Source organism: Saccostrea echinata, unplaced genomic scaffold, assembly GCF_033153115.1.
Source record: "Saccostrea echinata isolate AGI-Se365-2 ecotype Australia unplaced genomic scaffold, CSIRO_AGI_Sech_v1 ptg000052l, whole genome shotgun sequence".
NCBI lineage: Eukaryota > Metazoa > Mollusca > Bivalvia > Ostreida > Ostreidae > Saccostrea > Saccostrea echinata.
The window spans coordinates 4,406,141-4,432,205 of NW_026889801.1; the positions used below are offsets into that span (position 1 = coordinate 4,406,141).

Genomic DNA, 26,065 nt, shown 5'->3' on the forward strand with positions numbered 1-26,065 from the left:
GGAGGGAGAAAAAATCCTGGAAAAAGTGCATGATATCAAGATAAGGTGGAGACAGATTATTCAGCATTGGGATAAGGTTATTGCTTTTTTGGAGACTTAATCACATGATAAATGGTGATTGAAAGCATTTAGTCCCATTTTAACAATCTGTGCAGATACTGGGTGATAAGTTGCTACTGCAAAGTAAACTGTCAAGATAATAACATGTGACTAACTAATTTATATATATCTGTTACAGTAATGGATAAAACAGTCATTCATTTTTACCTAACAATGATGTGTGTGAAACACAAATGCTCCTTGAGCACTGAATGTTGTAATTTGACCTTGAACCTATTCAAATGACCTTGGTTCAGGGTATCAACAAATCCTTTTATCATACCCTAATTTCATGCTAAGTATCAGCCTCTTATGTTTCTCACAGAGATAGGAACCAGAGAACAAGACATTGACATTTTCAATTCTTTGACCTTGACCCTGTCCAAATGACATTATGTCAGCATCACTCTCTGGTCATATCCTGCTATCTTTATACCAAGAATGAAGTTTCTGAATAACTTCATGGGTGAGGTGAAAAGTGAGGACAGATGAGGATAGAAAGATGTAGAGACAGAGCAAGAAAAAACCCCAATATTCTACAGATCTTCAATCTTCTGGATATAAAGATTTTAGACAATGTTGGTGTATAGCATTGCTAATAAAAGAAGTCAATTCAGAATGCAGTAATTGCACTTCAAAATTCAGAAAACCTTTGAAGATGCACTTTCAGTTGCAGAAATTCTATTTGCTGACAATACAAAAAAGTCCCACAAGAAAACACCTGTCTGACTTGTTGACAGAGTTTATAGCAGGGAGAGGTAGAACTCCATCAGGTTTATCAATTCTAACATTTACATTGGCATTATCCTGCTAACTGTTTGACAGATTATTTCATCAGACTATCTACACACCTAGAAGAAATAGGAGAAAGGATGTTCTGCTATATGAGACAATAATGGAGCCTGCTGGTTGACAGCTATCTTGTTTGGGCTTTTGCAAATTTCTAACATTACACAAAGACCAGGATTATAGAAAGCATATTGATAAGATATTAGTTTGCAGAATTCAATATTGCAAAATGTTGCAAAAATGTGTGTCAGAGAATTTTCTGCAATTTTGATTTTAGGCAGTTCAATTATTTTTCATATCATTTATCTCTCCCATGTTGGTTGTTTGAAACTCCTACTCTAGTGTAGTTGTCCTGGGGCCCAAATTGACATTCCAATAGCATGATAGCAAACTGTTTCTCCAGGTTGCTGCAAATCTGTTGTCATTGGATGAGCTTTTTGTGTTTTGTCATGCAAAGTGGTTCCTCTATGATTAAGAAAGGTATTTATTAGTTTGGTATTGTTTGCATAAGGGTACATAATCAATCACATTTTTTATGCATTTCAATACAGGAGAAAAAAGAAATATTTTCTTCTTTTGGCTAGCTTTAAGTGTGGTCTCAATGCAAAATAGCTTCAGAGAAAACCTAGATCTGATCCCCTGCTGGAGAATACAAATATATCCACAGATCAAAATCAAAGGGTACTTTAGAAATTTTCCTCTACATCTAAATAGGTTTATACAAATAGTGATAGATTTTTCTGTTTGTATTGGAATATGAACAATAGTTTCCATATGCAATCACTTCTGATGATATTTAGATTCTCAGCAAACAATGAGATGTAATAAAGAAAAAAAAGCCATATGTACAAAAGTCACTGACCCAGAAGCCAGTGTTTGACCATTGAATAAATATATGATGAGTGGAGGCAAAAGCCAGGGAATGCTGACTTTTGATCCCTCAATCTCTCTCAATTGATCTATTTTGTCATTTTCAATCAAATCTGTCCAACTACAAACTTCACAATGCAAAAATGCATCAATCACTGATTCTGGTGAGTATAAAAAGTCAGGGTTTGTTTCAAACAGAGCAAAACACAAGATTCATTCCCTGACAGGCAGGAAATTGGACTTTTGAGAATTTGTCCACATGCAATTGCTCTGACTTATTTCTTCTGATCTACTATAATTCGGGATTGGATTATTTATATTTTAAAATACTGAAACACAAATGCCATCATTAAAGGAAATGTTTATAATTAAGGAGTACCAGTAAATTTTTAAATGGTACATGTACCACAATACCATACAAATGTATGTGCCATATCATTCTGTATCCAGAGTTGTTCCTGGTAGCTGTGCTCCCACATACGCCTCTGTCACCTTTCATTGTACTATAGCTCTTGGACAATTTAAGTCTTACAATTTGAAAATGTGAAATTATTGTAAATTAATGTAATTATCAGTAAGACTATGTGATATTGAAATTATGGTTCTCATACCGACATGTATCCATTTTGAGGTAGCTGCATTGCAATTTTTATCATATCTTCAATAAAATAGAAAAGTTAGTAATGTGGAGACCAATTAGGGAAAAACTTTTGCCCTCATTTTCTCATAGTTTTGCTCTCAATTTTCATTTCCAGTAGCCATTTCGTATAAATATGGACATAGACAGCCATTCAAAATGGACACTTTGTTCATTATGCATATATAGTAAAACTTGTCTAATCCGGACACCACTGGTTCCAAAGAAATTGGCCGGTTTAGACAACATTCCGGATTAGACAACATTTCAAACAATTGAATTAACTAAAAGGGACTTGAAGCTGACATCATATTAGGCAAGATTTTGGAATACACAACATCTGGATTAGACAAGTTTCACTGTATTTGGTAATTTTGTGAGATTTTAAATATATCTACAGAATAATTCCAGTATAACTATGAAGGAAAAATTTTCATTGTTATTTTTATAGAAAATTCTGAAATTAAAAAAAGTGTCCCATTTCTAATTTATCAGCATAAAAAGTTAAAAAGAAAAAAAGGGGGGGGGGGGGGCGAGAACCCTAAAATCAGTTTTACTTAGCCTGAAGATTATATTTTAACATTTACTTTAAAACTATCTAAGAGCAATCATCCCTTAAAACAAATATTTTCAAAGTTATTAATAAACTATACTGTGGAAAAATTAAAAAAGCTTAGGGAAAAAAATCCTTACAATGAATGATACATTAAAAATAGATCCATTTTTCTGATAATTGATATTTAAGAAATAAGGTTTCATTTTTAAACATGTATCGGGATATAATTGTGGGTTGGTCTCGAGATCAAATGCCATAATTTGATATGGTAAATTTGATCTCGTACCAACCCGTATTTATATCCCGATAGATGTTTTGAAATGATACCTTATTATTACTTATATTTATATTTGTGACTTATTCATATTATTTATTAGCCTGATTATAACCTTTATCACGTGAAATGTTTTATTTTTTCAAACTCAACTGCTCAAGTTTGATCTATTGATTGCGCATCGACCCTTTATGATGTCACTGAGAAATTACGTCGAACGTTTATGACATGAGGAACCCGTGTTTATATGGATATAGATACACATTGCTTTTAATAGTGTTATATAAAGGAAAACATCTGCAAATGTAAATATATAAATTTAAAACTATTTTTAATACAATTTTTCATTTTTTAAAAATTTTTCCAAGGATCTTGTATAATTACAAGCCTTGACATAGGTGTATGTAATGGAGTGTAGTGGGAACAACAATTCTGGATAGAGAATGGAGATGTTTTACATGGGTCAGGGTTACAATATTGCTATAGTTATTGTTAAATACCATTAGGGCTATTTTGGAATTTTCCATCTTCATTTGTGTATTTGTTTACCAGCACAGATTGCTTGTTCAATTATATAGCCAATAAATTAAGTTGTTTTATTGAAGAACATCAGATTGCTTTCCATACCTGATGCACCGATACTGCACATTAAATGAATGGAAATGCCATTTTTTCCTAGGACAAGATGTCTAGCCTGTCTACATTAATGGAGCAGTTTTGCAATGTTAACTACTTCCTTTGTACAGAGTTTATCCATCCATAGAATCATTTGCTTTTGTTTATGGGAGCTTTTCAGTCTTTAATGAATGGGAGATGAGATGAATTATAAATGTTATTAGCAGGTCTGTGCTGCATAAGTTAAAGAATCTGGAGTCAGTGACAACCAGTTCCAATTATTTCAGATTCTTCATATACTACAAGTTTTAGAACGTCATCCTTATTGGAAGTTTTAGTTTAATTGCTGCGTAACTCATGGCTGTAGGAACTGGGGGAGCACGGGGGGGCTGTGCTACCCAATAATTTTGCTGATATGTAGAATACTATAGAAAATGATAGCTATCATATGCTTGTGCTCCTTCAAATCAAAATAATGTCTGATGGTGCTGTCTTGGGGATGTACATTTCTAAGGGTGGAGGAACATTTGAACCAACTGTTTTAAGACAGGAATTGTTTCAAATTTTTTATGCATATACAATATTTATCCGAGTACTATTACTGGGTAAATCATAATGCTGCTATTTGAAGAGGTGTAAAGTTTGTATCAATTGACATGAAATCCCAGTGATTTTTTTCTACCCATTGGGAAAGGGTCCAGTACCTGTTCAATTGGGAAAAATAGCATCGAAGTAGAAAAAAGGAGAATGTTCTGTCATTTAAACAAATGAAACATATATTTTCAGTTTATTCCAACCTCATTACCTATTACCCCGTGTTTTAAAGAATAAACAACAAGTATTTATTGTTTTTCATATCAATGTCCCTTGTTTTCACATTTTTATGCTTTCAATTTGTAAAAATGTATGACACTATGTCGTCTACACCACAGGTCCCGCCATATTACGATAAATCTCTACTTTTGATTTAAACGGAATTAGTCAACTTGTACAATGTTTCATTAAAAAAGAAGTACGATGTCATCATAGTCTGTTGCTTGGCAGTTGAATTGGGAATTTTAAGTCTCAAAATTGGGAAAAATTAACTTTTTTTGGCATTGGGAATGGTACCGTTTATCGGTACCAGTTATATAAGGAAAAAAAACGCTGAATTCTGAAGATACACTGAAAAATAAAATAAGAGAATGTGCTGATGATATTAAATGTTAAATAGTTAATATGTGGAGTAATTTCTTAGGTCTCCAGACACTAATAGACATTTTGATTATTAACAGTTTAACCAAAACAAACATGATTTCATCCATTGAAGGTGTATGTTTCATTATTAGCACTGTGATTCTTTTATTTTTTTTTTTTTTCTTTTTTCTTTTTTTTTTTCAAATTGTTCTCTTAACATATTACAGGTGTTTGGTTGGTTGCATGGATCAACAAAGCATTTGATTGGTTGTCATGATCTGTGAAGTAATAATGTACACAAACTTTAAAGAAATTCCATTTTGCAAATGGAGAAAAAGGTTCCATAATTTGTGCACTTTAACTTGAGGTATCGCACATTTTTTCACTAACTCTTATTTTTTATGTATTCATTTGTTGAGGCACTCAGTAAGCCTTTTGACAATTAAAAAAATTATGGAACTGGAGTCAAAGAAAAACTGGTAACTAACTCGCATGAGTTATCTTACTTATATTTCATTTTTAAACACACTGGAATGTAATTGTTAGCGTACAAATCTTACTCATCATAGCCCCAGGAAGTTGATGCTGCTGTTGCATTACAATTGATTTGTCATGTCTGGAACCTTGATATTTAGAACATGTTTAAAAGAAGGAAATCTCTCAGTGACCAACTTTACAGATATTTGGGTCTAATCATCTAATTGAGGGTGTATGGGTAATCATGTTATTTATCCTCTGTGTTGTCATGTTCTGAACTCGATCAGTATACATATTGAAATCCAGAGTAGCTCTGCAAATACAGTAAAACATGCTTATAGCAAACAGGTTTATTACAGTGAAGGGATTTTCATTCCCTATTATTTTAAAAGTATATTGTAAATTATGCTGGCACTTCATTAAAAGCTTGTTTTACTTTATCAAGATTTTTTTGCTGACTTTTTGTCATGTATACTGTTTAGACATGTACAGAAAATGCACCGTAAATTTTACTTGCCAGTGTATATTTTTAGAAAACAATGCACAGATTATCTTGTTTTTTAGCACTTGATTAATTTTTCATCTCTATTTATAATTTACTATTCAATAGAGGGCTATAATCATACTGCACACATACATTTCCGAAATGTATTCCTGCACTAGCATGGTCAATAGCTGATACCTTGTAGAACCCAACCCATTCTATAAGTACCATTGACACATGTATATTGAGCAGAATATGAAACAAACAAAAAATATTCAGGAAAAAATGATAGTATATCTGATTCAGACCAGAAAAATGAATATTAAATTCTTCAGATTTAAAGACATGACCTTAGCACACATTGATGAGATTTCAAAGTTTGTGCACCTTAAATGTCAGTAAGTAAAAATTATACATCATACAGTTTTCTCAGAAAGACTTTAAAACATTGGACTTAAGTCCTGTAAACATACTGCATTTGGCTGTGCATTCTTGTTAGCGGCTTTGGCAGAAAACAACTTCTTCTAATTTAAGTACAACACTAAATGACTTGCATATATTAAATTACACATAACTAAGAACAGTGGGATCCCCTATGCGCTAAATCACATCTATGCTAATTTGTTTAAAAATCAATTTCTGCCAAATATTGTACATGCTAAATATAGTACAGTAATTCTATTAGGCTGATCTTTTTTCCACCATCTAAGAAATTATTAATGATTCAATATTCATAGTTATTGTCAATTACATTTTTTTAGTCAATGATCTGTCTGCTTGTTAACATAGTTGCATAATATATACTGTTCTATTGTTTATATTAATTTTCTAAAGGTTTCATATATTTGGAATAGTATTTCAGGACTGTATAAACTAGATTTTGGAAAAAAATAAATTCAAATTCATTGGATTGTAATATGGTGAGTACCTCTGACTTTTTAATTCAAAAAGAAAAGAAACTGAGATAAAGGAGGAATGCATCATGTAGATGCAACAGCATTATAGACCAAAATAAGAGTTGTCTCCCGTTTATGAAGTAACATAATTTAAATTGTGTTATTGATCAGGCAGAATTCCATTAAACTTGTAACATCTAATCCTTTTCTCATTTATAACTGATAATAAAAAATCTAGAATTAGAGGAACATTTCACATTGAAACTTGAAATCAGCTGAATTTTATTTCTGTGTCTTGTACTTCCTGAAATCGTAAAACTCTAGACACATTTTGTGTGAAAATCAATAGCTAGACAATCAATAACTATCCTTGTAATGCTCCAGAATTCATAGAAAACTTGTTAGCATTGTTATGCAATCCTTAATTCCTCTGAATTTAGTAATTTTAAAAGGCAAAGTGACATTTTATGAGAATATTTTGCATCAACCAATATTTTTACTTTCTGCAAGCAATTTATTTAGCATTCAGTTATAATTGTCCAGCATGGAAATGAGATTCCTTTAAAGAAATTATATGTCCATTTCTGTGCTTTTGTCCGTCTGTCTGACTGTATGTTTGTCACAAAATACTCGCAAAGCAGTTTCCTTATAAGATATTTACAAAGGTTTTTCTTTTTTATGCAAAAAGCATGGATAGATGGAAGGTTAAGTTTTATTTAATTTTGTGATGTCATAACAGTTGTCTTAAGTTTACACTTTCCAAGATCCACCAAAAATGACATTTCTGGAGAAAAAAATACAAATCAAGATTTGTTGTCAACTTTCAGATATTATATGGTTTTTAAGTTTATTTTTTCCTTTTTTCACAATATACCCCTTAAAATACTGCAGAGAAAACTTTTATAATTTATATAATTCTTGTACAATACTCTATATATATAATACAACTTGTATGCCAAAAGCATATTGATTTCTAACACTTGTTGGATCCAAGTTGCTAAAACAACTAAGAATGGATTGCTTTATAACATCTCTTAGATAAAGCTATTAACCCTGATTCCAAAAAGCCAGAACTTTCCCTAATTGCATCTGTGACGTCTGAAGACAAATATAAAAGCACTAGTTTTATATTCAGTCACGAGCATGCCCATGAGTACAAGTAGGTCACAAAAAACAATTTCACCTTTATGCATATTTTATAAATTTGAGAAAGTATAGTTTGACTTTTGCCTTGAAATATTATGTTCTGAAGAAACAAAATAATTCTTATTCTACAGAGTCATGTATTAATGCAAAAAAAAAAAAAACCAAAACAATCTTTTTTGTAAAAGATATAATATATGTGGTCAATTAATATCCTAACCTCTTTATATTAATGGGCAGGTTTGCTTCATGATGTTCCATCAGTTTGACATTTGGGGTGATGTTGAGAGTTAGAGCTATAAAACTGTAAAAGCATCTTCATAAAGTTATTTTAAACACTCTTGTACAGAAGAATGGGACATTTCTTTAGGTCATGTAAATAATCATCAACTTTTTCATATTTTTGATTTCTCCAGAACCACTCGGAACTGGCTTTTCTTAAAAATTTCATTTGATACTGGGAAACAATTCATCCAGTGTAGGTTTATGCCCATAATTTGCTAAGGCAAATGATTAAGAAAGAGAGAGAAGAGGTAGGAGTCATTTAAAAATTCCATCAGAAATGACAAATTCATTGGAAGCTTCCTGATACAGTAAAACTTGTCTAACTTGCATGTTGTTTATTCCAAAATCTTGCCTATTATCAAACTTTATGTTCCTTTCAGTGAATTCAATTGTTTAAAATGTTGTCTAATCCAGAATGTTGTCTATTCCGGCCAATTTCTGTGGAACCAGTGGTGTCCAGATAAGACAAATTTTACTGTAGATAGTTTTTGATAGACACAATTTCAGCATGAGTTATTTCCCATTGCCAGCCATATTGGAGGTCAACATGCCCAGATTCCTTCATTATTCAACCAAGTTAAACTTGTCATACTGGGCAATGAAGCTTTATAGTGAACATTGTTTTTCTGACAAATATACATTTGCTTAAGCCTCCTTTAACTCCTGATTTTAATATTGTAAAGTATTTCTGCCATGCATATTTAAAATTGGTTGTTCAAAGAGGAAAATTCACCAGTTTGATCTCCAAGATGACAGCCAAGGGGAATAACTCGGGAGGAAAAAAAAACATTTAAAAAAAAAACATCTTCTTATTTAAGGTTCAGATTTATTCAAACCATGGCCCAGTTTGTTAATATTTTTGCATCAGGGATTTAATGGGGACAAGATCAAGGTGTACTCAAGTTGTCATTCAGGCCAGTTAGCTCCCTAAAAAACTGAGTGAGTGTAAACCTTAAATATTAATATACAATCCTGTTTTGCATCAACCAGTATTGGCCATGATGAAGGAGTATTTTTCTTTTAATTTTTGGTTTGTAAAGTGTAAACCTAAATATACAACCCTATTTGCATTGACAAATATGTGCAGAAATATGACTTTTGCCCATTATGAAGGAGTAAGTCATATTGATACATATAGGACATAAAAAAAAGAAAACTTAAGTAAAACTACCCAGCAGTTGAAAATTCCAGTTGGAAATGTTAAATTGTATAATGATGAGTGTTGGGAACCAGTTTTCTTATTCGGATTCAGAACTGCGAAGTTACACAATACTGCTAATTAGATTAATTTGGCCAAATGATTTCTGTTTAATGCATCTCTGTCATGAAATAACATTGCGTTAGTTATGACATATCCTGCGGTTAAATTGGTTAGAATTGAGTGAGAATGTGGCATCACTTAAGAACCTGCAGGCATATTTAGAAATAAAACAAATCAACAAATTAATTATTATTTTCTTGAGTTTCATTATTCTACTGTCACATTATATTAAATTTTTGCTGAAAATTACAAATTTATTTATGATATTGTCAGAAGTTCTCTTGCTTGAGGATTATTTGCAAATTTCATCACACAACTAATTATAGTGTGTTAAGGGAAAATATTATTGTAACGTGCATTTTATGGGAATATGTTTGTATTAGTAAACAAAGTTCTTGAAAAAAGTGTTGGTTTTGTAAGATTTTCATTAAAAATAATTTTATTTTTCAATATGAAAGGTCAATCTCCATCTTACCGTAAAGTCGCGTGTATTGGCCGCAATGGTGTAAAAGACGCACCCCCCAAAGTTGGGGTGAAAATCCTGAAAAAAACGCAGGTCCTATGTAAAATGCACATCCAAAAAAGCATAAATTGGATGTGACTTTTATTTTTCTAGTACAGTAACTTCAGATAAAAGTAGGAAAAGTTACGAATCTCAAACAAAAGTAGCAAGTCAGCTTTTTTACTCTACGTATTATAAGTGTGCATGTGTGAACATTTAAATTTAATCTTTTTAATAATTATCTAACCAGAGGTAATAAAAGAAATACCTGATTATTTTTTTTTAATTCATTCCAAGCGTGGTACGTAGTTACGCTTACCGGTATAATGCATAGCAAGCGCATGTCGGTATTTACATAAACAAAAATCATACCAAAGTGATATTAGTGTCAAAATTTTGGCTTTGGGTAATTAAACAGTTCTTGGTATCCATCGATAATTATTTCAGTTAGCTAGTGCAATGAACAATCAGTGCTGTGACCATGATGACGTGCTAAATGAACATTTTAATATTTATGTCTTATGAATATTTTCTTGAATGTGCTTTATTGTATTTTACAAATACATTTTTATATGTGCTTCTGACTGAAATATGTTTTAATAAAGTTCTTAAATAAAAAAACATGTTGCTTTCATTGCAGGTGTTGAGATTATAATTGTTAAATAAACAATGGTCATATCCTACGTGTACGTGACAACATAGACTGAAGTTATATATAGCAATGACGCGACAATAGAATCCCTAATGATTTGCACCTCTAATTGCATATCTGAAATTTAAAATATCTGAAAATTAAAATAGAATTAAGGATAATTTAGAATGTACATCACAAAGATTATAGTTGTTGACTCATTTATAGGTGTTAATTTATCTATGTCTTAATCGACATGCAGTTCTTGTATATGATATAAGCGTTCAAAATGGCAGAATACGCAATGGAAATAAAACAAAAACAAAGATCGTTTTTCATTATGATTTTATTTATGAAACGATTATCTTTTTTTTTCAACAGGTAGGGTAGATGTATATGACTACAACAGGTAGGGCTGACGTATATGACTGTGAAATTAGAGTAATAGTAATAAACTTTGACGTAATTGGTTACAAAGAGTAATCAATTCAAAAGGAACTGGGAAAATGGTCCTCGGCACTGAGAAAGTGACCTGGAGAAAAGGGGGTTGTATTTTGTTCCGATGTATTAAGTGCATCCCTAATTTTAAACAATTTTCTGAAGAAAAAAAGTGCGGCCAATACAAGCGACTTTACGGTATATGTCCAAATGTTCAATTTTAAGGGAGTCTTTTTTCTAACTTTTGTATGTATGTCAGGTTCAGTTTCTGAATTTAAATTAATTTTAAAATTATAGAACCTTTCAAATAATTTTGAAGAAGTAGTCAAAGTGTCCTACTGTTCAAGACTATATACGAGATATTGGGGCAATGCGCCTGACCCAGCAGAACTTTCAAATGGAGCAAAATAAATTTAATTGTTACACTTTTCAAAATTGTTTCCTATATAAAAGTATAACATTTCCAATAACCAAAAAAGTTGTTGGAATGATCAGTGAGATGTTGGACCACTATAATGGTGCTTATGACACAAATTATTCCTCAGTGTAAGCAGGATCATCCGACACAACATGATGTTCGACAGTTAGGAAGTTGGCCATCTTCACTCCTTGTGCAGGTAGACGAAATTTACATTTATTTAAAATTTATTCACATGGAAGTCAGCATAGCATGCATCATAATTAAGTAAAAGGTAAAACATTTATCAACTGGATTCTAGGGGAGAGTGCATTTTGCTGAACCCTTGAACCAATCAGTTGCCTTCAGCCCAAAAGCCATCTGGCAAAATGCATATTGCTCTTTATTTCAGTCAATAAATATTAATATTTAGATGAGTCTCAATTATTTGGATTATTTGGTATGTTGAAACCATAAATTTATCATTTTTCAATACCTTACAAGACCGAGATTTTGAGAGTTGGATATGTTTGTTTTGGTATAAAGTCAGGCGGAATGGTAAAAGACTTACTATGTGTACTTCAACAGGTCGTTGTGAACAGCCAGCCTTTAAAGATCCATTATGTGCTGCCATAAAAATACTTCTACTAGGATAAGAATATCTTGAAAACTTGCTGCAAAAAATATATCCTTTAATTTACTTTTTTTTTTAAACATTTGTATCTTAAATGTCAATAAGGGAATGCAATTAGAAATGAGTATCATGCCCGCATATATCCTAACTTAGATGTTAATAAGTTTAGAATTTTTCAAAAGAAAGAAAAATTGGAATATGAAATGGTATCCTGATTTCCTACAACCCCCCAAAACAAGAGTATGTTTTGGGGAGCAAACAGATTATTGAAGCAAAATGGAAACTGCAAGATAAAAAAATTTACAGTTGTGTAGGTGTTACAGATTGATAATATCCTGGAAAGTGAAAGGGACAAAATAGTGATGTAATGATGCATTATAGCCAGACAATGAAAAATTAGTTACAACACATTGAACACCAGTTGTTTGGGTCCTGGAATTGTTTTGATTTGTGGTAGATTTTTGGTTGTTTTCCAATCTAGACTTCAGCCTGATTGTTTTATGGACATTCTGGTATAATTTATATCCGATTGTTGTCAAAATATAGACATCTAGTCATTTTCATGGGCAGAACTGAAATCTATATTTGGTTGCATAAAGACCTGCAATACACAATTAATCGCAGTCTGCAGGATAAAGCTTGCATGCTTCCCTTCATTACAGATTGATATTTACTTCATGCACTGTGTACAAAATGATTGCTGTTTGATGTTTTACTCCTAGATGCTATAAATCTGTATGGGATTGTTTGCCTGTATGCAGTCAATACATTTCCCTGTCAGGAGAAAAATCTGGAGATATCCCATCACGAGGAAACATGATCAGAATTTTGCTTAATTAGTCCCTCTGTTTACTAATGCCACACTGCATATGTATTATTTGGAAAATTTAAACAGTTATGAACTCAGTTGACTCCAAAGTTTCAATTTTAATGCATTTTTAAAAAGTTCCCCCCCCCCCCCCACTTATTGAACAATGATATAATGACCTTATATATCATATTTGTGAGATTTATCAATTTTGCATGATTTTTTTTTATATCTGTCTATCATAGTTGCATACAATAATGTAGGCTTTAAATATTTTTCTAACCAATAGAAAATACAGTTTTTCCTGTTCTTAATTTCTTAACACCCACTTGGATGAGTTTATATAGTGACAATTTGACCTAAATTGCTTGTATTTGAGGTATTTGATTTATTGGTCCATTACACAGTTTGAAGTTTTCTCCATTGATCTAGGAAGTATTTTTTCCTGACCTAGGAAGTCCAAATGAAACAGAATAATTTAGTCTTATCTTTTACCCACTAATACACAACAATCAATATCTTTTGTTTAAATCTCTGGCTGTCAGAATTGTCTTAAGATTGGTCTGGCATGTCCAGAATAAGGCATAGGTGACAAGGCACTCGGATTCTTTGGAACAATTTTGTTAGATATATGTTGTATGACAATCTGGTCATTTGGCTATGCATATGAAAAGTGAGAGTAATGTTTGTTACTTAATGGCCTTGTAAGGATACTGTCAAATTGCTGCAAAGATCACAAAAAAGTTCGCATATGTTTGGTACAATGAAATTTTATAAATATTATAATATAACAGCATCAATATGTAAAATCAATATCACTGTACATGAGTTAAGATGCTGCCTTAATCCAAAAAAATGTTTCAAACATCAACAGGAAGTTGCATGTTGAGGGAGATTTTCTGGATTGAGGCATTTGCAGCCTTAGGATCTGAAGGAGTGAGCAGTCCAAAATTTAGATCAAATGAAAGTGCACAACAATATTAATTTGAATTTAATCTGTTTCTAGCAATGCTGAGTTAGGCTTTAACATTGTATTAACATTTTATGCCTGGTACAAGCCTGTTGCTGATTAAGGTAAAAAATATATAAAATTATATATCCCTGGAATTGTTAAAAAGTAAAAAACAAACAAAAAAACACTAAAAAGTCAGATTTAATGAAATTAAAACCAGCATGGTGCTGCAGAAAAGAATATGTACAAGGATGTTGATAGAGCAATATTTATAGAAAGTTAGTTTTTACTTGTCTTTGAAGCTTGCAGAAGAGAATTCAAGGTTAAAGCAAGAGAAATTGACGGTTTGTCATTCCCAATGGGATTGACTTGTTGGGGAGGAAATTTAAAACTGTAGCATTGTATAACAAAGCAAATTAAGCAAATGTGATATAACATATATTTCAAGTAATCCACCTATAAGTACACTGTTAACATTTAGCCTGTTTTTAGAATATAATATAAATAAACTCAAAAAAAAAAATTAAAAGCATTTCCTCCTCCTCCTGTGCATATTGAGTTTTTGATGAGTTTTTAAATTTTATTTTTTTATTGATTCTATTATTGGTAAATTTTTATAAACTTTTTAAAACTGCATTAGGGATGATATCAATGCATATTAAATTCTGGACACTGCAAGGCTTTTTTATTATATGATAATCTTTCTGTGAGTTCCATTTTGCAGATCTGTAGTTCTTGATCTGCACTGAATTTCAAAGTTTTACTTAAATAAGTAGCCTCTCAAACAGTCCATAAAACTTTCAGATGAATTTATTTGCATTAACGTCTTAGATGACCAGACATTCATTTTACACAACAGTTATGCTATAGCATGGAAGATCCTGACTAACTTGTGCAAGTTTAGACTTTGCAGACTCGGCAAAAATCATCTGAATGTCTCCTTTTTTTTTTTAGAGTATTGTTCTGTGATTTGATAGATACAGCTTAATTTGCTATTCCATCAATTTCATGATAGGAATGCTTTGACATAGGTTACTGATGTGATTCCTCCTAAAATAAAATAAAGACCATTATCCTTAAACTGTTTATGTTAAAGTAGTTTATCCTTGATTTAGAAGCACACTTTTTAGGGGAATTCACATAAAGTTATGCTATAAATTTTCTGTAAATACATTTAACTGCTTTACGAATGCATCCAATTTTGCTTTTAAAAGGTGGACATTTTACAGAGCTCAGTTTTAGATGTACAAAACAAGAAATTGATGTATGGACATAAAACCATTAATGTAGACACAAATAGCTCCCTAAATATTGCTGTCTTTATCTTATTGAAATTTGCAGGAGGATTAAAAGGAGCAAAGTCTCATAACTCACTATGATTCCCCAAGGAGAGAAGTGTGATCTATGATTATAGAAATGTTTCCTCCATGAAACCATCTACAGATATATTAGAAGCTGGGATTGCAGGGGAGTCATAAAAACCATATTGTTATTTGGTGTAATTCATTAGGCAAAAACTATGCAAGGGAGCTTTGGACCAAACATGATGGTCCAGTAACCTTTTGACCAAAGGAAGGCATCAGATAATTATTCCATGTTTATCAAATTTGGGTGTAGATATATCAACTTCTTTGACTCTAAAATGTGTTAAAACTTACTCAGCAGTGGTCTAGAATTAGAAGTTTTGAAGATTTTTATGAAGCTATAGATTAAATTCATATAATTTTGAACTAAATTAAATGAAATTCCAGCTATGTTCAAATTGTCTTTACCAGGTATTGAAGTAAGACAGTATTGTGTGAGAATGGTATCCCTTTTGAAAAGTTCAATTACACAGATATGATAGTACCATTAACTGCCAATCAACTAAAGGGAAAAAGAACATTATTGTAAACCTGCAAAGGAAAAAAAATCCATACTGAAGCCATCAAAGCCCTAAACAACAACCTCACAGATAACATATGTCCATCTCAGGTTCATCACCTTAAATCAAGGTCTATCAAAGTCCGAACAAAGACATTGTGAATGCATATCTAGCATGAGACTGGTGTTAAAGATGGCCAGGACTCTGCATGAAATGTGATTGGAAATAGAAATGAATGGAATAATGGACATCAGAAAGGTAGAATTAATAAAGTCAATTATGAGTAAAAACTCCTAATTGCCTTAATGGAGTTGATTTTTGATGTAGATGTACCTTGGACCTGTATTCTTCTAATGAGTTCCATAGTTTTTTATGCTCTTACTAAATACTTTAAAATGGTTTCAGATTGGGGGGGGGGGGGGGGGGGGGTGAGTAGCAGTTGTGGTCCCAGAGTATCATTTGGACAAATTGTTTTGGAATATTGAACATAATTCATTGTAATAACAAGAAGTTCAGTGTCCAAACATAAAAGATTCTGTCACAAAATTCTTTCTGATCAGTGGCAATTAAAAATTCTTGTAAAGGTTGATCAACTTGCTGATTGACTTCAACTTGGTGATTGACTAGAAATTGATGCAGATATCAATACTTTATGATATGGGGATCACAAGGGTTTCATTGGCTGAACTTCACAGATACCATTGAGAAAAAATTCAATTACAATGCTTCAAAATAGGCTAGTGACATATGAGTAACTTTAAGAGCAAGTGAGTATATGTACATTGCAGAAAATTGCACTATAAATTTATGATTTATATAAGTATGATTGTCATGCCTTATAAGTATACTATTGAAAATTATAATGGAGAGTATCTTTAAAAATATTTTTCAAGACGAGCATTGACATTATAGTTTACTAGATGAAATGCCTGATCATTATACTTTAAGAGTGTCATAAAATTAGAGAATGAGTAAACTGATTAAAAACTGTACATCAATGCTTGGGATATTGAAAAGCCATAAACTGAGCCTTTTTGTCATTATTGGTTCATCTGAATTCACATTATCTCCCACCATGCTCAGAAATTATGGAAGGAAGGAAGAAGGTAGATTTCCTATGGATGTCTGTTCCTTTTGTAGGAGGTAGTCATTCTTTGGTTGAAGCAGAGGCAAGCTGTGCACAGGATATTTTTCACCCACTGCTTCACCATAGAAGGCACTGCCAAAGAATGGTCTCTGGAAATTGAAGCATTTTTTTTTTTCGAAGGAGTGAATGAATTGATTTAAAGGTTGTAATTTTATCTTGTTGGAAATACAGGGGTGTTGAGAAATGTACATGGCATAACCTTCAGGAAACTAGGCAAATGATTATTTGTTCAGAACTTTAGAAAAAAAGGTAGTCCAAGAAAAATGAGTGTTTATCTGTGTAATTGCCAGATCTATTAAAGCTTGGTTAATCTTCAAAATAAGTTGTTCAACATGGCTTGCTGTTTGCTGAGAGATGCTGAAAGGGATTAATTCTTATGAGAGACAAAGTTGAAATATTGATTGACTCAGGAGTTGAGCTTTTTTACCTTTTCCAGTAAATTAAATTGCAACTCACAAAAGAGGATAATTTTCCTTGTAGTTCAATAGAAAGATTGTTTGGACTTTGTCATTGAAGGATTAAAATGACAATTGTGGAAATCTGATCAACGTGGACAAGAATGAAGATGATTTGTTTTTGATTGGAAAGAAGGAGCAACAACAAAAAAGTGATAATGTGCCATTGACATTCCCATCAATAATTAATTTGGAATAGAGTATTTAGGAAGACAGGAATCTTGGAGTCTTAACATTCATTTATGAGAAACCATTCCAAGAGAAAACGATGAAGACCCTTATACCATTGCAGAGAAATTACTGATTGATATAATTATTTGATATGTGGCATTCAAAAGGTCAACTGCTGCAAATAAAGGCAGTCAGCTTGAAGAACTTTTCTGCAATTTTCTCATTTGAGAAAGTTTACTTTGATGTGCTATAAGCCTGGAATGGACTTATGGCAAATTATAAAACTTGGAATGTTTGTCAAAACATTTTGTTTATTCCACAAAGAGCAATTGAAACTTTTTTTTAGTACATTGCGGTTGTAGTAAAGATATTAAACTAAATTGTGATATTTTTCTGGCAGTTCATGAAAGTTTAGGTGTTGGATATAATGACTTTAAAACTTTCCTGAAACAAGAGGAATGTACAGTAATTTTATAAATACTGGTGATTTTTTAATGCAGTATCTCGTTGATTGCATTGTGCTGTTGCAAATTTAAATACTTGTATTATGAACGAGTGTAAAAGCAGTATTGGAAAAAAAAATATATTGGTTTGAATTTTGAGTTATTAGTGAATACAATTAACTTTGGAGCCAGCCTGTCCTGCTTCTGATATGCGAACAAAGATAAAATTGGTGCCATATATTTTCATATGCAATATCAGGGTTGCACAGAAGCAGTGAATTTTCATAATTAAAAAAAAGGCTAGACATTTTGATGTTTTGATTTATTGACGTTTTTGGAGAATTAAATTTTGTCCCTACCCAATGGAAGAGGAACTCTACAAGTATGGATCACAGCTTAAGTTATTCCAGGGAATTCATAAAGCTTAATCTGAAGTTTGCCTGATGGTGACAATTACTTTTCTTTCCAATAGGAAATAATCAGTGAGGAAAGGGGAAACGATCCAAATCTTTGATGAAGGATGCTCACTTGTAGTGAATGTAAAAAATATTACAAGGTTTTACTCCAAATACATAAGTATCACGGGAAAAATCGGCTTTCTCACTGCAAGGGAAATTAGAACAATATAGAAAAAAAAGTTGTGAGAATATGAAATTATTAATGCCTCCAAATGTAATAAAGCAGGGCTGTTAATTACATTTGTTGTTAAGCCCAAAAAAGCATTATCTTCAGAGAGCTGAGAGCTAAAGGTTGCTCAGCGACAAAATACGATATGGGGAAAAAAAGACAAGTCAAAGGACTAACTGCTGCAATGGGAATATTTTACAATTTGGAATGTACATTGGAGGTTAATGTTTGAAGGAGATGAAGGAATGAAAAATTGTGGATTTACTTAATATCAATAGTGTTTTTGAACAAGTGGAATTTTTTTTTGAAAGGATTCAAGATGAGTGTTAAATTATGGAGAATGGAGAGCAACAATTCTCAGATTTTAAAGGTATGTCATCTTCTTGTAAGTGTATCTAAAACATTGGAATTAATTGAAGAAACAAAATTATGCTGCATTCAAAGTCAGGTTTTAGATTGGAGGATGTAAAATTTTCCTCACTTTTAGATCATGGTTGAAAAGTACATACAGTGAAAGTGTGAATCTGTTTCAAGTTAGGTGCAGAGTTGATCAAATTGAAATAGATTTAATTGAATAAAATGTACCTCTAATCACTTGTACTTCATTTAGATCTTTTTACAAATATTTTGTGATGTTTATGACACAGAAATAAACTGAAGTCCCAGTGTACCTTAGTAGAATACAATAAATTGGGCAACTCTAATTATAATTAAAAGGATACACGAAAATTAAGTGTAGTGAATAGCATAAATACTGTTGTTTCATAAAATAAGATAAAACAAAATACCTGAATAAGAATAGTGTAAACCAGCTATTATTCCCAACAACTTTTATTTGTGATTTGTCAGTTTGAAATTATCAGTGAGGACTAGTAATTTTTGCGACTGAGGATATATTCTATATAAATACCCAAGGAAATAAACAGATCTTGGGCAGAAATATTTGTGAGTAATGCAAGTTTGCGAAACTAGCGGATATTTCTCGCACACGAATAAAAGTAGGTTTATATAGTATTAAAGATAGAGTTCTGAAAACAGATACTACTCATCAATTGTTTGACTTGTAATTATGTTGCCTTTGGTAGTAAGTTCTATAATTTGTTATAAAATGTGTTTTTAATGAAAATCTTGTGAGAAATAGTCATTGAATTCTGCAACAGATACTTTTATTGTTTGTCTTGGGAAAGTAACACCTGTTGTTTTTGTGTACAAGATGATGAATGGTTTACTGTTACCTTTTTAGTCCACTCTTATTTAAACTTCTGTAACTTCATTAGGAATCAGGGGTGAGTTCACTCACTCAACGACATTGATATACTGATCAGAGGAAACATCACAAGGTGATAAAGATGATTATCATTTACAGCAGCATTTGAAACTCATTCATGATATTTATAATATGTTGATAAAATTGTGAAGGTGATGCAGATGCAAGTATATAATTTGCTCTTTGAACAAGGTTATAAAGATATGCTGAGCATTTTCCTTGTGCCATTCCATGAAGTGATGGCTTCACAAGTAAGGAAATGGACCTTTAAGCATGAGCAATGTACCCTACAAATCAAATGACCAATTAAGCTAATCAGACAGGCTATTGATCACTAAATCCAATGTTTTATGAAGCTTGAACCTGCTAGACAGATGATGACCATAAATACATATTGATTTGCCAGGGAAGACCTTTCAAGACGGTGTCTCCATGGCCTTAGATCAACTCAGTTCTCCCGAGATCAGCAAAGATTGACATAGAAGAATATCTTGTTTTGTGTTCATGTTTGACAAACTCAGCTAAATTGTTTGGTGATTACGTATAGAATAACAATTACAAAGTATGTAAATTGTTCAACAAGAGATTATAAATGGCTATAGAGGGGATTAGAAAGGACTGAGTTCCATTGATATTGCAATGATGTTTACGTTGTAAGACTTATATATACCATTATATGCAGTCATTGAACCTCTAATGATGTGTTTATCTTGCTAGCTGAGATCTATTTAGAGTGAGAATGATCTCTAAAATAAATTTGTATATATATGGGGGTGGTGAGGGAGGAACATCTTGAAAATTGTTATAGATCGATTAAATCACTTTCAGCTGTAAGTTCCAAAGTTTTAAAGTGTTAAATTTTGAAAATTAAGAGAATGTAAGCAAATCTGCCTTATTTCTTCTTACTTTAGTGGTTCTTTCCATGGTCTTGAAGGTTCCACCCACTTGTCTCATATAACTCTCAAATTCCAATGCAAAAACCGTAGTTAGAGTCAAACTCATTATTTGGTAGTTGATGGGACCAAGAAAAAATGTTGAGATAAATATCCAAGAATTCAAGATATGGAGGGTATAATACATAAAGTTTGTTTGTTGTTTAATGTCCCTCTCAAGAATTTTTCACTCATATGGAGACACCACTTCTTGCCGGTGGAGGGCTACAAATTTTGACCTATGATCGGCACTCAGGGCCATTGAGCAGTGAGGGATCTTTTTCGTGCCAGCACCTGCTGCGACACAGGACCTCCGTTTATACGGTCTCATCCGAAGGACCGGTCTCCACATCCCACAGTGGGATTTGAACTAATACATAAAGAAAAATCTTTTAAACTTCAGACTCAGACATATCCTTTTTATTCGAGATATGGATATTGGAGATACCGAAGTTCAACTGTATTAAATCTTATAGTCAAAATATGTCTTATATGAAATTGCATTTTTTGGCCATTCTTTGTTTTAAAACATTGATATCAGTTTCAGTAATACCACTTGTTGCTTTATTGATTTTTCTGAGAGTCGTATACTGGAATTTGATGTAAGTAAAAATGTTCCAGTTCTTCATTAGTGGTGAGGTTTACTATTAATGTGAACTCTGATTAAACCTGTAATTTGCACTGCAGGATTGAACATCCTTGAAGCAACCTTTTAATTATTGATGAGCAGTCATCCCCAAGGTGTAGCAGCTACATGTAGTACTGATAAAGTGTCGATTTATGGTTCTTAGAATTCCAGGCTCCAGTCACTATTAATGTAATGTACTGGAGAAGCAAAAAATGGCTAATGTTTTATGGAATGTTTTAATTATCTTAATACTGGGTTTTTATCTTTGGATCATTGATTTATAAGGCATTGATAGGATGGGATTTCTGTAAATATTCAGCTCAGTCTTAGTCGGGATTACGTTTAGAATTAATGTCTCCCATGCAGATTGCTGTTGTATGTTTGCAGCCTCTTATTTTTTGTATATATTCGTTAATGGTTTTTCAGTTTATGGAGAGAAAAGTGCTGTTGTTTTCATCGTATTGATTGATTGTTTTTGTAAATTTAAAACTGTGTCCGGTTTCTTGAAAACAGCTCACAAACACACACATTAAAACAAAACAAAAATAGCAAAAGTTGTTGCAAGTTGAAATTATTAATATACTTTCAAAAACATAAAAGAAAAAAAGTCCCAATTAATGATGATCATGAAGAAGAAATGACATTGGTTACTGCAAGCCTGCATTGTGAATGAATCTGTATTCTTTCTGACTGGAGTCTTGTAATCAGAAAGTTACAAGGAATACACAATGCCTGATTTATAGATTAGACATTGCAGTTACAACCATTCCACCTGTTATCTAAAGAGAAAAAAGTTTCTGGTTCATGTCCTCGATTATCAATACAGATAGTGGAGTAAAAGTCAACAAGTCAAACAAATGCATCTGAAGATTGAATTATCTCCCTTCTGATAGCATCTCGTTAATGGGTTTTATGTAAAACAAATCCTTATTTATGGGAAATTAATCACACCTGCAATTCTGCTGCAATCCCACAAGTGTGATTTTGATTTATTTCTTTGATTGCTTTAACCCCCAGTAGGATTTAATGCTTAAATTGATATATTATACGATTCTGATATGAAATATTTAATGTTATAAAGGTTATTACAATAGATTAATTTAATTTTTATTAATCAAATCTGATATGATGTCATTTTTGTTCTGCTATTTTTTGTTGTTGTTTGTTTACTCTGGTTAGTAAGTCTCCCCTAGGGGTAAGTCCCAGTCCTAATTTTGTTTCCAGGGTTGTAACAGCGCCCCCTATGAAAACAAGTTGCAATATCCAATGAAATCTTGTTTTGTTCTGCTTTACACCAATGAAAATAAGACTGGACAGCGATTTCAATTCTGACCAATGAGATTGCTGTATTTTCATATGATTAAGAAAGACTTGGTACCATTTTAGCGTCAATTTCAAAAAATTTTTTGTTGCACACAGACCTCGTCATTTTTTTCTAAGCCTTTTGTTGCCAAATTTTTATATATTTTATATCAATATCAACAAACCTTTCAAGTGGCATTATGTAAAATGAAAATCGGAAGTGCAAATGTTGTGACGTTATTTTAACGCCCTTTGAACTCTGTGACTTTATTGTGCCTTTTATAGACTGGGATTTACCTCATATCCACAAAGGCGGATTATCAACACCTCTGAATGTTCTTAGACATTCCTGAATGGTACATTATCTACAGCGACGAGGCTAAATGTTACGATTCCTACATAATTGAGTGTAACGACGTCAAAGATAATGTGTTATTTTATATTAGGCTGGACTTTTCGCTTTTTGCGAAGGATGTTTCTTTTGCAAAACTGTGTCACCTGTGTGCGCATGCACTCGTTCTGGACACAGATGCTATTAGACCTTTATTGTTTCCCCCTTTGACTTTTGTTCAGTGATTATAGAATTCAACATGCAGGGAAAAGAGGAAGAGGTCAAAATTTTGATGCAAGTGGAAAAAGGGCGACAGCCAAAAACTGTCTGAAAAAACTGCGGAGAGTCTTCTCCAATTAGGTTTCGACTCGATGGAGGCATTGAATCTCATTACTGTGGAAGATTTACAAGATACAGACGTTCCGCGAGGACAAAAGAAACTTTTGCATGCGGTCAAAACGACATTCCTGGAGGGAACCGCCACTACCAAAAACACAGATTCTGCCGACAACAGAAGCAGAAAACCCGTCGCCAAAGATGTAGGGCAGCCCTAGACATTGGTGACAATCGAGACCAATTTGTGAGCAATGTCCTGGGGCAACTACAGCCCCAAAGTCAATGCATTGGCCATTAAAATTATAGAAAATATTGTATAAGAAGACTACATGTACTAGTATCTAAGTTTCAGAACTGTGTCTGATCTTTTTGATTTTTGTCAATAAAATATGCTCAATTCTGATATACAAAATATCTTAAATAGAAAATTACTTGTATTTAAAAGGGGATTGAAGTTTCATTGTTGCTATGGCCTTGTTCATGTAGTACTTAGCATTGAAATACCCCATCAACATGAATTACCGTTAAGCTACATAAAATGAAATAAAACTTATTTTCCATAGAAATAAACATGGTTGATAAACGGAGGAATTTCATGTCACTGTCTTGTATAACTTTTTTAAAATCAAAAGTATCCAGAAAATCATTAATAAAATTTCTCTCATTAACAATCATAATGTGTCAAATCTTGCACTATCATCAATCAGGGTGTCAGGAGAAGGAAATTACACAGTCATGGTATCAGATCGGGAACAAAGTCAGCATCCACACAAAACAAATTGAGAAGCAATAACTCCTAGAATCCAGGATTTTAAGGTGAAGGATGTTGATGCTTGATTAAATCCATAATTGGAGAATGGCAATGAATTTTGTTTAAAGTTTCCTTTTTCGCTCTAAAAACTGGTGTAATGGAAGTAATAAAAGTATTGCTATTAATGGTAATGACCACTGATTAATAGTGATGAAGGAAATGAGGGGAACTCTTTAGAGTTGCTGCATTTGAATTAGCACGAACATGTATAAGCTGAAAATAGAATATACAACTAATTTTTTAACTGCAAATGCATTGTAATGAAAAAAAAAGTCAACAAACAGTAATCATGATCAAAATTAGCAAAAGTTTAGTAGTTAAACAATATAAATTAGGAACAGGGCAAACACAGACCTTTGAAAATGTTAGAGGTGGGATCAGGTGCCATTAAGGAGTAAGCATCCCCTGTCACATGTCATGATGGGTAAATGGAGTAATCTGTAGACAGTTCAGTATGAAAGTACATATATGTAATGGCCTAACAATTTGTAAGAAAAATTTCAGTCAAAATTCAGCCTAGTGACAGATTGCAAAAAAGGTCATATTGTATCAGCCATAGAATTTGCACAATATTGAATTCAAATAAGATTGTCGATATCCTTGTTTTGTCTACATATTTGTTAATGGCAATTGTTATATGGCAAGACATCTTATTTAATAATGCACTTGTTACTAGTAAGTTTGGATTATGGGAAAAAAGGACAAATACTGTGTTTCAGAAGAACCTGGAACATGGTAAAATAATGTTGAGACCTTCCATGTCATATTAAAAATATTGCAAGATTAATTTTCCATTAAGTTTTTGATATTCCTATTATTCAACATCCCTGACAAAAGCATGCACAATCCTCGGACAGATATTGCTCTATGATTTCTCTTATCGGAGTTATTTTGCATAGAAACCCACTAAACAGAATAATCTGCAAATACCAGTAATGTCCTCAATTTGTTACAAATTCATTGTCTCTGTCGGATGCTTCCATTGATTGGCTAATCTACATTAACTTAAGCATGTAACTGATTCTTTGATTGGTTCATTAAGCACATTCTGATCAAATAAAAGGGATGTATTGATTGGCTGTATCCGACACTACAGATAACTTATCTGCCTTGGAGCTCCCTGAGTGGGCTTCAGCGGTTGTTATGTAATGGTGTCCTTTTAAACAGCATGGGAGGAAAACATTATCTATTAAGGACATCTTCACTCTGCTGGAAGCTAACACAAATTAATAGGAAGCATTAACTGTAGTGTTTCAAAACACTATAGGGACTTTTAGTTTGGATATTAAAACAGACAATATTACATAAACAAGTGTTTACCAGCATTTCATATCCAAGCAATTTAGTCATAACATTGAGGGAGGCCTAAATATAAAAAGGACTAAATAAAATATAAAGATTTATTTAATAGTCATTTTTCAAATTAAGATCAATGAGGGTTTTCAAATAATCATATTTTATGAGGAGGGATCTTTTATAAATGGATAGTAAAGTATGCTGTGTACTCTAAGCCAAATCAGTTTCTATGTTGCAACATGAATGAAGATAGATTTTCAGCAAGAGGTTCAATATTGATGAGTGTTTATGGAAACCAGGTGAATTATCCATAACTTTTCAATAATGTTTTTCCTTCTCTTCTCAGATGTTATGTTCCCCCCACAATGAAATTCTCTATTCATGTTCAAATTTGTGGTTCTTGGGGGAGAAATTACCATTTATCTCTACTCAAACTATGAATATGAGGTTTTAATCTTAATCAGAGAGAAAGTGTATAGACATCAAAGGAACACAAAATTGAGTTATTAAGACAATCAAAATCAGCAAACA

At 32.3% G+C, this 26,065-nt stretch overlaps 1 protein-coding gene across 7 annotated transcripts in view; it reads left to right on the plus strand.

Moving 5' to 3' along the window:
* Positions 1-26,065, plus strand: part of LOC133204112 (neuron navigator 3-like) — a 160,142-nt gene that overhangs the window by 20,456 nt on the left and 113,621 nt on the right. The window contains exon 1 of one of the 7 annotated variants that reach the window (XM_061339876.1): positions 18,940-19,001. The exons of the other annotated variants lie outside the window; for them this stretch is intronic. Within the exon in view, the coding sequence (XP_061195860.1) occupies positions 18,951-19,001 (51 nt within the window). The 5' untranslated portion in view covers positions 18,940-18,950. Of the gene's footprint in view, positions 1-18,939; positions 19,002-26,065 lie in introns of those variants that run through there. 7 annotated transcript variants of the gene reach the window in all.